Source organism: Melopsittacus undulatus, chromosome 1 (assembly GCF_012275295.1).
Source record: "Melopsittacus undulatus isolate bMelUnd1 chromosome 1, bMelUnd1.mat.Z, whole genome shotgun sequence".
Classification (NCBI taxonomy): domain Eukaryota; kingdom Metazoa; phylum Chordata; class Aves; order Psittaciformes; family Psittaculidae; genus Melopsittacus; species Melopsittacus undulatus.
The window spans coordinates 153,275,228-153,287,753 of record NC_047527.1 but is presented as its reverse complement, the minus strand read 5'-3'; the positions used below and the strand labels follow the sequence as shown (position 1 = coordinate 153,287,753).

The window sequence follows — 12,526 nt, the reverse complement described above, 5'->3', positions numbered from 1 at the left end:
ACAACAAACTGATTCAAAGCTTCTGGAGGCAGAAGGACCTTACCATTTCCTCCTCATATTGAAGGGGAACACACTCCATCAGCCTTGGAAATCAACACGACTCACAGGATTTGAACTCTGCTGTTATTCCAGAGCAGCAGCTGTACTGTAAAGCACCTGACATGCCAAGTGCCTTCACCACAGCACAAACTGACTTATTTCCATCCTTTCCAAACCAACATTTGTCTGAAGCCAAAGGACTCAAGAGAAAAGCCATGAAATCAGGTTTTACTAACTGGGTTTTTTTAATAAACTATAGAAGAACAAGATAACATCTCAACCGAAGTCATGACAGCTGCATGCTTAAAAGCAGATACATACATGTCCCTGGATTCTTCTGTTCTCTTTAGGAACAAAAAAAGGGGAAAAGGGAGAAAAACAGAACACAATGCATAGATTTCTATACATATTCAAATAATAGCAGACTAAAGCAAGCAGTAACACAACTGGAAAAATAAACAGCGATTCCAGCTCCATGCAACTTTAAAAAGGGGATTTCAGTTCAAGGAATCTTTATGCTGAACCAAGTTACATTTTTATACAGCATTAAAGTAAGTCTTATAAATTGAGGCACTAGAAACAAACTCACCCAGTAGCTCGAACGCATCTAATGTGCAAACTGAAAAACCTACAGGCCATAGTGTACTAGACGTTTTGAACTGAAAAGGTTGCATTAGACTTGCACTTGCTCACATCGACACAGTGGAATTAGTGGAAAACTACTGTTTTTCCAGTTAAAGTCAGGTTCTGATTGTTGGTTCCAAACCGTGATCTTCCAAGCTGCTTCTCATCGTCCTTGCTTGCCTCTTACATATCCTCATCAGGCAAAAAGTACTGGGGGTTCCTGTGCCACCCCCATTCAGCGAGGTGCATAAGGGAATGCAAAGCACCTGTCCTTGTGCATGGTTGTATCTACAGTGCTGCATTCTCTTGTTTCAACCTGCTCCCCCACATCATTGAGCTTCTACAGGGTTAATAAGTGTGTTCAGAATTAGATATTCATGTTCTAAGAGATGCTTATTTTTACCTTTTGATCTGCATCTTCTGTGGGGGTCAGGGAGTATCAAAGACAAGTAGTCTTCACTAAGTCATTGGAGTTATCACATAGCAAGAACTTGAGACAGGAAGAAAGGAGCTCACATGGGTACATGTGCTGCTTTCTTCGTGAGGAAGAGTATTCAAGGTCCAGTGAGGTTTCCACCCAGATGCTACAATAACTAAACCCCTACATCAAAATATACCTCGATATTTTCATCAGGCACTTAAATAGAAAATAAAGCAGTAACATTTAACATAGGTATCGTGATAGCTCTTCTGTAAGGCCAGAACATCTTCTATGAAGCACTCAGGACATAACTGTCCCACAGAACCAAGAGACTCATGTCAAGGGCTAAAGGAACTGGGGGGGGTCCCTCACTAGACAAGCATGTTTCAAAGAACCAACCAAAAACAGACTGAAAGATGGTTTGTAAGTATTTGGTAGAAGCCATTAAGCACAAACTGATATTCTTCACTATCTAATGCAAAATGTAGTGCAAGATTATTAATCCCTGGAGAAGATGGGTCCAAAAGAAAATATTCCATGTGCTTTCATCTGCAAGATTATTTCTTTCCCCACACACACAAAAAGTTTCTCTGCTAGTACCAAGCTCCCTGAGGGAATACATTGATTTTAAGGGAAAAAAGCAATCATTAGGAACATAATCTGAAAAGCTCCAACAATCAATAGTTGCCCTGTTCTGAGCCATAACACGTTTCTCACAGCAATGTTTCTTTGGAAAAGGTGGGTTAGACCAACCAGCCACTGGGTCCTGTCAGAGGCATCCTGATCTCCCTTCTTTGAAGTAGTACCTGGAGATGAGATTAACCGTTCCTTTAAAACAGTAATGAACGTATTTTAGCCCAATACACTTCAAAGTCATAGGAAAATTTACCTGCAAGACATCATCTAACAACATTTAAATGGTTAATTACAGATTCTGTCACAAAAACACAGAATCAGGGGAAAGGTGGAAGTCCAGTATAAGGCTAACCACTTGGGAAGTCCTTTATGTTGTGCAAGTCAAGAGGCAAATGACAGAATCTACAGACACACCAACCATATTCTTACTGTAATGAGAATGCCAAGGGTTTAAACCATTCTTCAGTAATTTATTTTGTTTACTGACAATTTACAAGGCCTTGATTATTAGACAAAATAAGCATTTTTAACTAAACCCCCCCAAAAAGTACAAGCCGACAGGGTATAGAAGGAAATGCTATATGGTTCCCTAGAATATATCACACCCAGTGCACGCACTGCTTCATGTTTCTCACCTGAACCCATTTGTTACTTACAGGGTTTCTGAAGACAAGTATTCTGGTCTAGCCAACAGGTAGTGTACAGTTTCAGACCACGGAATTAGGCTCTAATTCTGATATTAGTCTACAGTCTAAACCACTGCAGCAGATCTTTCCGAGTGTTTAGTGTAATCAAGAACTGATCAAGGTATTTCTGAGCAGTTAACAATGAACAGGAATTATAGACTCCATACAGTTCAGTAAGGTACAGTAACTGAAGCTAAAAGTTTTAGTATGCTTATTGCCAATTTCTCTCCAATTTTAACAAGCAGAGCTTCTTTGCAGATATATTATTGCTGAGGGTAATAAGGCTGTTGAGGAAATAGGTATCCAGGTTGTTGAGGTGTCGGATATGGTGCTTGTCCAGGGTTTTGATAGACAGGTGAAGGAGCATATGGCAGATTATACTGACCATACATGTACGGATTATAGCCCATCGGCATTGGCATCTGGCAGTACCTGTGGTGAATGGGAAGCTTACTTTAGTTACAAAACACTGATAACCTTAATTTGCAAGACAACTCATAAATAGGTACAAGAACACACGCAATCACTGCAAATGCTTTCCTTCAATCTTTCTCTCTGTGCAGCAGACCTTGTGGTAACTTCCAAGGACCAAACATGAAACCAATTATAACACACAAAGCAGAAATGCAGGCAGGAGGTGGAGTAAAAGCAACTTGCTGGGTTTAGAACTGATCTGAATTGATTATCTCGTGTTTAATATCACTGTGTATACTTTAACATTTGCTGAGCCTGCTGAAGTAGAGCATCTGCCTTCAAGTCCTCATCCTGACTCCAGAAAGACAGAGAAAAAGCATCAGAAGACAGACACTAAGCTGGAATATTTTCTGTATTTTCCATCATCTTTTGTGAAAAAAACAAGATTTGAAAACTGAGATATGCCAACACTTTTGAGATAAAAAACACCAACTGATTATGCAAGGCCTGGCAATAGTCCCCAAACCACAGTTAAGGAGCTGCAATCCTATCTCCCTTTTCCTTTAAAAAAGCAAAGCTACAAAAACTTTAAGTTTTCAAACCCTTCCCACAAATGGTACCAGCAAATGATTCCAGCAATAATGATACGACTAAAACTAAGATCACACCTTGCCCCACACACTAAACACACCTTCAGTTGTAACACTAAAGGATTCTAAAACTTCACACGTAACAAACAAGTGCTTTTAGATAACAGAGTAACAAAGAACAACTTTACTCCCATAGCTTACCCTGGGTAACCTGGATAAGTTGGGTAAGGAGGTCCCTGTGCCTGTGATGGTGCAGTGCCTGCTGCGGGTGCACTGGCTCCTGGAGCAGGAGGTGCAGCAGGAGCAGCAGCAGGAGCTGGTCCAGAGGGTGCTGATGTAGAAGAGGAGCTGCTTGCTGCAGAAATGACTGGTGGTGGTGGCCGTGCTGGTGGCTGTGGTTTAGTCCCCTAACAAGAGAAAAAGGATTAAGCTGATGCTTCCTTCTGGAAGTCTTGGAATCAAAAGCTGTGCATATAGGATCAGTTGATTTTTATTTCTATTTTCATTTTAAGCAGACATTCTATTACCTCTATAAACTAAATATAATGTGAAGCATCTAAAACCCAATAAGCTTTCAATTTCAAATCTGCAAATTATGAGATGTGTGTAACGCATCTCTCTGCACCTTTGGAATTTGCCTTCTATTTCCCTTCAACACATTTCCAAATGTATTAAATATAAAGGAGTGATACACAAGTTACAGATCAGTTTGGAGTTCCATAGTATTTTCAACCCCCTAATTCTGTAGTGTGTATTTACCACCATGGTTCTGGGTGCTGGAGTAGGAGCTGATGATGCTGCAGGCTTGCTTCCTCCAGCTGATGTGGTCTGATAGGTAGGCAGAGGAATAGAGGGAGCACTGGGTTCCCTAGCAATGCTTTGCTGCAAATCTCTATTAAAAACAAACAAGCAAACAGCTTAGTTTAAGAATTGGTTGTCATACACTTCAGCTAACTAAGCTATAAAAGAGGCAACAGGGTAAATCCAATACTTAAAGCATGATCACTGAGCTAGCTCAAACTGAATTTGGAGTCCAAATCCCTTCATTGGAAACAATCCTCCAGCCAACCCTCTGATTAACTATTACATCTGTTTTCTAATGTCTTTATGTCCCAACTCAATACTAGGTATAGATCACGGAATTCGCCAAAAGCATTGGGATCAGAAATCGTGGAGTAGTCAGAACATTTAGCAACTTGGAAGCTTTAATGCGAACCTAAGGAAACCTCAAGGCTACAGAACAGAATACAAGTAAACATCAGTGATTTTAACATGTGAAAAGATGCTCAAATACAGAAGCAAAGCAATGCCACACTGCTTAGAGATTGTCCTAAATTAAACAATATGGCATTCAAATACCATACATCTAATAGAACTGATAAGAAATGTCTGCTAGACAGTCTACAATGTCATTTACACCTGTATAAGCACAACTACCAAAAAAACCCCTGGCAAAAATGTGAATGGTTCAACAAATAATCTTTCAAGTTCTCTATTCTGTTACCTCTACTGCTGGAATTAGCCTTGGTAAGATACTCAGGTAAGACACAAAGAGGCTTTGGTGTCATGGGGCACCACAAGCTGCCATTCAACAGCATCATTTTAAAGGCAGCTTGTCATGAAAGCTCTAAGGTAGCAATTATAAGATACATATTCAATGTACTGAATTCCTCAGTGTAAAGGGTCAGTATTTGAGACCAGGCAGATTCTCCAGAAAGAAATTAGGAACTGTTTAAAATTCCAGACAATTTTGGGTAAAAGTGGTAGGGGAGCAGCATGTACCAGCTAGAACTTGAAACCTGAAACAGAAGACAGGGCAAAACAGCAAAGGCACAGTTGAGGTGGCAACTACAGCATAGTGTGAAACTAAGAAAACCTGAATACCTTAGAGTATGACATAAGGAACAGAAGTAACCGTTTTCTTCTTCAAATCACACTGCAAAGACCAGTAGCTTACAGAACTGCAGTACCACCCAGAGTGAAATAAACTACAAAGTGACTAAATACATTAAATGTGATGCCTAATACACTACTAAAACTGATCGTCCAATAGGCAACCATTATGTGGGGAAACAAAATCTCTCCAATTGTAAGTAAGAAACCATCTAAACAACTTTACTTTTACTAAGTGAAGATGCAGCCCACAGTCAGTATTTTTATTGTGGGGATGTAGGGAAGGTTCAAAGCCACACATTTACTCAGATTTTGCATTGGTGCACTGAGAAATAAATGTCTGTAGACGTATATTACAAATATCCCAAATCTGATCATTGCCCCCAACCCTTGACAGGGTTTCATGTAGCCAACTGTTAGCACATGAGGCAGTAAAAGATAGTATGCCAAAATTCAGCTCAATGATAGACCAACACTAAACCCACAGCTTTAACACTGAACATTAACATATTAGAATGCAAGATATTCAGACCTTAGCCTTGGTAAGGTAGCCTACAGTTCCTGAATTCCATGAGCATATGAAGTGGAAGGGACTGTATACAGTTAGAAGCACCGTGGCCAACTGAAAATGAACAGTTCTACAAAGAACTAAGTCAGGAAAGAAAACCTAAGGGCTGAGCATCCCATTGACAATATGGTCCATGCACACAACTGCAGTCAGAGCAACTGAAACTTCAATAGCAACCAGCCCTGTTTAGAGAAGGCTACATGCTCTGCTAAAGAATACTGAGTAACAGGTAGCTTTTCAGTTATGCTTTCCTCCTGAGAGCCTAAAAATGACAGCTGAAGCATACTATCCCTAGCCTGATTGTGTGAGACAAGAGCAACACTTTCCTTCACATGAAGGATAAAACATGCCAGCAGGATAGGCAACCCATCTATCTAACCAATGATACAGTATGAGACCAGAGCAGAGGTACAACACCAACACTGTTCCTCCCCACCACACTGGGCACATGGAAGGCCATCTCATGCTGCAGCATTTATCTCATTTCTCAAACCAAAACAAGGTGCAGAGACCAGAAGTTCCTCAAAGGAAAGAGTACAATGAAGTTATTAACAAATGCATGCCAACAAGAACTAAGAGTGAGATCACGGTCAGATGAAATCATGGTCAGATGGAACAGATTCATGCAAAACTGTACAGGAACAGCACAACAGACTCCAAAGTCTGTTTTCCCATTTATTTCTCCTATCACTTTCCCAGTTTATCAGATGAGGGGAGAGTGGCCCTAGCATTAAGGCAAAGAAAGGGTGACAGTCTTACACCCCTATTCTCCTTTTCTCATTTCATCAAGTACCACAAAAAACACATCCTCAAGTATTAAATTCTGATAAATACTTAATGCTTCTACAATGCTTGAACAAAACACTGAAATCTTACTTGAGCAGTTCATCTCTTTCAGTCTTGCGAGCAAAGACAATGTCACTGCATTTGTTCTGGAATTTCAGCAGGATTTCTGTCAGCTCATTGTAAAACTAGTGAAGAGAAAAAAAACAAGAGCATGCTCAATGAATACACTTGCATGTTTCTACATATCAATCCTGTTATAGGCTTTGTATTATTACAGTGCCCAAAAACTGCCATTCCAGTGAAGTTTGCTAGTGCCTTTTATTCTGCTTTTCAAAACCAAGTATCAGTCAGCTGTTGTCCATCCTTGTAATACCAGATCATTTTGTGGGCTTCTTATACATTGAGGTTTGTGTAGAAAGATAAGAGCTTACGGCAGCTAAAAAATGTATTAAATCAGAATAAAACTAGATCACATTTAGTGATAAACATTTTTAAAGGGTATTTTTTTCTTTTCATTTTTCTGCCTTCAGTCATTTCCATGCATTTCATTTGTACAGACATTTCAGTCTTATTTCCTTCTAGTGAACTATCAATAAACCACCAAAAAGTACTTAATACAGAAGCAGTAAGACACCTTCCAGATGCTCAGACCAATAAAAACAAGCTAAATAAAGCTCTCCTCATCTTTCCTCACATATGCATAGCAGTATACAAACTAACAATTTGATAAGGTGATTAAATACCATGGGAGAACAGACGAAAGAATTCCTTAGGTAACATGGCTCATCTGGGTAACTTCAGCATCGTTTACTCAGCTGTAATTAACAACTCTTTCTATTTGAAATATAAATCAGTAATTAGAAAAGCTTACTTTTCAGATAGGAACAAAGCAGCATTTCACAGCTGGCAAAGCAACAAATTCAAGCAACTCACTGTCCTCACTTCAGTAGTAAGCTCCTCAAAAGTGTACCTCATTCTAGCATGCCTGCAAAGCTTATCCATGTTCCACTGGGTAAGTAAATCATCCTTAAGCATTACTGTACCTTTGTGCCTTCCTTTAAATTGGCAACAAGTTCCACAAAGTTGTCATTTGCCACAGCCAAGTTCTTCAAAACTTCTTCTCTTAAATTGGATTCGTTGTTTGATTGTTTCATCTTTGAAAAATCCTGATGTGCATTCTTAAAAGAAGGGAAAATAATAAGCAGTGAAAATAATGCAAGCTGGATCGGTGCTAGATTCTACATATTTTGGTTGTTTTCCCCCTCTCACTCTCCTTGCTTCTATCCCCTTTCCCCAATACCTGTCTTTAGAATCATAGAATAGTTTGGGTTGGAAAGGACCTTAAGATCATCCAGTTCCAACCCCCTGCCATGGGCAGGGACACCTCACACTAAACCATGCCACCTTTCTTCACCTTCCATCCACACACTGTGCTTCCTGACACTTGCCATCTGCCACATGCAGTGACTATTTCAGAGCTATACACTGGCATTAGCTATCAGTTAATTATCAGTCTCTTGTGGGCCACCTTCAGCTCATTCTCCAGCAGACTCTCTCTCACAGGCTATACTAACTAGGCTCTCTCCTCTCCTACCCTCCATTGATACCCACAAAATCACACTTGAAGTTAGTATTTTTAGCAACTGCTACTTCAAGTTTGGTTGACCTTAGCAAGTTATTAAAAGGACAGGGAAGTGGAACACATCCAGAAGGATCACCTACCTAAAAGTCATTTCCTTAGGGGAAAGAAACAAACAAGCTAACTTAAGAAGACTATTTTAGCTGCCAGAAGCAGCCACACTTGAACTCTGGAACATTCAAACATCAAAGTAACATCCACCAAGATTTTTCAAGTTTATATGTTAAAAGGTATCTGAATACAAAATATTTGATAAACATGGGCCATATGGTCATTTGGAAACAGTTCTTTCCTTGTGTTCTTGCAATCCAAGTTGCAGTCAGAAGTTGTAAGTAATCCTGAGCACAAATAGGCCCCGTTAGTTTTTTGTCACTTGTCCAAGCACCAAGAGCTCCTCTTTTGCCAGCTGTTTGAGATATTTGACTCCAGTGTTAATGACAAATTCAGGCTGAATTTATACACAAACCTCAATTTTCATTTAGATGAGCTCTGCACATGCTAGAAGTCAAGCACTTTGTAAATGTCAATTAGGATCAAACCAAGATGTACTTCCGAGACCCAAAATGTCTTCTAGTAGACAGTAAATACAGGCCTCCTGTTAGAATCATAGAATGGTTTGGGTTGGAAAGGACCTTAAGATCATCCAGTTCCACCCCCCTGCCATGAGCAGGGACACCTCACACTAAACCAGGGCAACCAAGGCTCTGTCCAGCCTGGCCTTGAACACCACCAGGGATGGAGCATTCATAGCTTCCTTGGGGAGCCCATTCCAGTTATCCCAGAAAGAAGTATTAAGATGGGATGAGGAGAAAAAGAAATAAGTAATTCTTAATACACCAGGAAAGTTTCTTTCAAATGCAAAAGAAATCTGCAGAATTGGGGAAGAAAAGGTCCAAGAGAGCTAACGGTACAGAGCTCTGGATAACTGCTGGAAATTTATGTTCATTTCCAGTGAACATAAACCCACCCCTGTATCTTTCAGTGATCAGACAAGTAAAGGAGTATTCAACTGGCCTATGACAGCAAAACAGAGTAGAAAGCAAAGTGAGATTTCTAAAGTACTGGAGAAGTATTCACTGCTCCTTAGTTTAAGAGGAAGGAGGACATACAACATATGTTGTACCTGAATATTTTTGAGAAGCTCTTCCTGCTTTTTTAGGGACTCTTGCACTTTCTGTGTGTAACTCCCATAAATTCTGTCCAACTCAGTCACAGAGATTGCCTCCTCATTTATAGCACCATCCTGTGCAAGCGCAGTCAGGAATTTGCTTGTCATGTCAAAGTTTACGGATTTCAGGTCATTTTCTAGTTGTTCTCTCTCCTTCTTAACTTCATCCAGATTGGCCAGCAAGGTTCTTAAGACATTAACAACCTAGGCAATGAGAATTGTCAGAAGTTAGCACATTCAGAGGAACCACTGCAGAAGTGTACTGTGTTACTTGCTCCCATCTTGCACTCCTCACTGACACTGCCAACACTGCTGCACAAGTCTTGGTTTATAGGTGTTTAAGATGACAAACCAGGACAAAATGCAATGGAACAAAAGCATTTCTCAAGCTAGATTCTCTTCTAAAGATCTGCTTTCACTAACAACACTGAATGGCTACAACAAGTTTGAAATCTTCTTTAAATTGATCAGATACCTTCAATAGGATACTGTAAAAATGATAAACCCACTGACTTCAAATCACTCCTACAGAAAACTAACTGTATTGCTGTGAGACATGACTTCCTTACAAAGCAAACTGATGGAACTGCTTAACAATGTAAAATGCTGGGCCATGTCTTTTACATTGCCTGACTGCCCAAAGACCTGAGCACTACACTCCAACCAACCACCCTACTACAAAGGATTCATCAAGAACTGCTCCTTTTATAACAGATCTACAGTCCTGCTGTCCACAGTGACTGAACTAGCACACATCAAGTGTTATAAAATACACTTGAGCCAATTTTAAGTAGAGAGACACCTTTTCCAGATGTTAATTATCTTCTATATCAACTGTGACAGAAACAAGAGCAGCTAAGGGTCAGCATCCACATCAATTCATGCAAGTTTACTTACATAAACAGCACTTCCATTCATAATGACTAATTTCAGTGCTTTACCTCACTTCCTTGTAATGTTTTTGCTGGGTTGGCAGAAGGAATGGCTGCATTGAGTTCTGACTCAGGCTTACAGAGGAGGGCAATGGTGTCCCGGTGAGATTGATAGCGCTCTCTAACTTGGCCATCTGCTTGCACAGCTTTATTCAAGATATTGTGGTAGTTTGCTCCCTCTGGTGGCAGGAAGGGAAGAAAACACGACAGTGTTAGGTGATTTCAAACCTTGTTTCATCCAAGACATGCACCAGAGCAGTTTTCATGCTTTTCAGCGACTCTCCATACATCTCTATGAGCCTGCACATCATTAAGTTAAGACTTGTAAGTAAACTGAAGCTTCAAAGTTAACTTTTAAACAGTGCATAAACTAGGCACCTATATTAATTCTCCACAGAAGCATATGGAAGTAATGGAACACTGGTCTGAGCTACTCCCCAGGTGTAAATCCCCATAACTCTGCAAAAACTAAGGTGGCAGCATCAGTCCCTTGTTAGCTTCAAGCCAACACACACTAAGCACACAAAACCATGCTCTAGTGATGGCTCTAAGTACACTGAAGTATTTAAGAGGTAATTCAACCAGATTCTTGGGAGGACAGATGTTTTCCATCACATATGCTTTCTGAAACTTCAGCATGCACACACACTGCACAGGTGCACAAGCAGCAGGGAATTTTCTGCCTACACAGCATCTCTCCACTTCAAATAATGCTCCCAACTGCAATAAGGGTGTTTTGGCACATTTCAATCACAGAATGGTTTGGGTTGGAAAGGACCTTAAGATCATCCAGCCCCAACCCCCTGCCACCTCACACTAAAACCACATCACCCAAGGCTCTGTCCAGCCTGGCCTTGAACACTGCCAGGGATGGAGCATTCACAACCTCCCTGGGCAACCCATTCAAGTGCCTCACGACCCTTACAGTAAAGAATTTCTTCCTTATATCCAATCTAAACTTCCCCTGTTTAAGTTTCAACCCATTACCCCTTGTCCTATCACTACAGTCCCTAATGAACAGTCCTTCCCCAGCATCCTTATAGGCCCCCTTCAAATACTGGAAGGCTGCTATGAGGTCTCCATCCAGCTTCTCTTCGCCAGGCTGAACAGCCCCAACCCTCTCAGCCTGTCTCCATACAGGAGGTGCTCCAGCCCCTGATCAACCTCATGGCTTCCTCTGGACTTGTTCCAACAGTTCCATGTCCTTTTGATGTTGAGGACACCAGAACTGCACACAATACTCCAAGTGAGGTCTCACAAGAGCAGAGTAGAGGGGCAGGATCACCTCCTTCGACCTGCTGGTCACGCTTCTTTTGATGCAGCCCAGGATATGATTGGTTTCAGGTCTGCAAGTGCACACTGAAGCTGGCTCATGTTCATTTTCTCATCAACCAACACCCTGAAGTCCTTCTCCGCAGGGCTGCTCTGAATCTCTTCCCTGCCCAGCCTGTAGCTGTGCCTGGGATTGCTCCAACCCAGGTGTAGGACCTTGCACTTGGCATGATTAAACTTCATAAGGCTGGCATCTGCCCACCTCACAAGCGTGTCAAGGTCCCTCTGGATGCCATCCCTTCCCTACAGTGTATCAACCAAACCACACATTTGTATCTCTACAAATATTTACCAAACTACTTTAATTTACACAATGAGAATGGCCATCTTCAGAGCATCCCCAGAACCCAAAGCATGACCTTTACCTGCCCGTAAAGGCTTATAGAGCTCATTGGATGGAGTTCTCTGCCAGCGCTCCTTGAATTTTGTTCGCAGGTCACTGTCTGTTGCTTCTTCTTCATCTAATAATCTTAGTGACTACAAGAGAAAAACATTACATGCATTATACACTGTTCTAAACATGAAACAGATAGTGTTGAATATATGAAGAATGGTTATACATCCTTCATAAATCTTATTTACTAAACAAAAAACAGGCCTGAAAGGCACAAATCACACACATCTCTTTACAATGCTTCCCTCCCCATCTCAACACTCTGAGAAACAAAATACTTGTAAAAGAACAGGCACACAATACAGCACAGTTTTTGTACTAACTAAAAACTTGTGTGACGTACTTAAAGTGCTAGTAAAGTTACAGGCATTTTGCTTCATTGTGAACTTTTCCTATTGCCCCTT

General features: G+C 40.8%; 1 protein-coding gene across 1 annotated transcript in view; it reads right to left on the bottom strand.

Annotated features, from left to right (window-relative positions):
* Positions 1-260: 260 nt before the first annotated feature.
* The window catches only part of PDCD6IP (programmed cell death 6 interacting protein), a 32,441-nt gene continuing 20,175 nt past the window's right edge, over positions 261-12,526 (bottom strand). Inside the window, exons 11-18 of the mRNA XM_034060051.1 lie at positions 12,094-12,205; positions 10,406-10,575; positions 9,420-9,668; positions 7,701-7,835; positions 6,748-6,842; positions 4,170-4,302; positions 3,612-3,817; positions 261-2,838 (exon numbers count right to left, since the gene is read on the bottom strand). Of these exons, the coding sequence (XP_033915942.1) occupies positions 2,670-2,838; positions 3,612-3,817; positions 4,170-4,302; positions 6,748-6,842; positions 7,701-7,835; positions 9,420-9,668; positions 10,406-10,575; positions 12,094-12,205 (1,269 nt within the window). The 3' untranslated portion in view covers positions 261-2,669. The remainder of the gene's footprint in view (positions 2,839-3,611; positions 3,818-4,169; positions 4,303-6,747; positions 6,843-7,700; positions 7,836-9,419; positions 9,669-10,405; positions 10,576-12,093; positions 12,206-12,526) is intronic.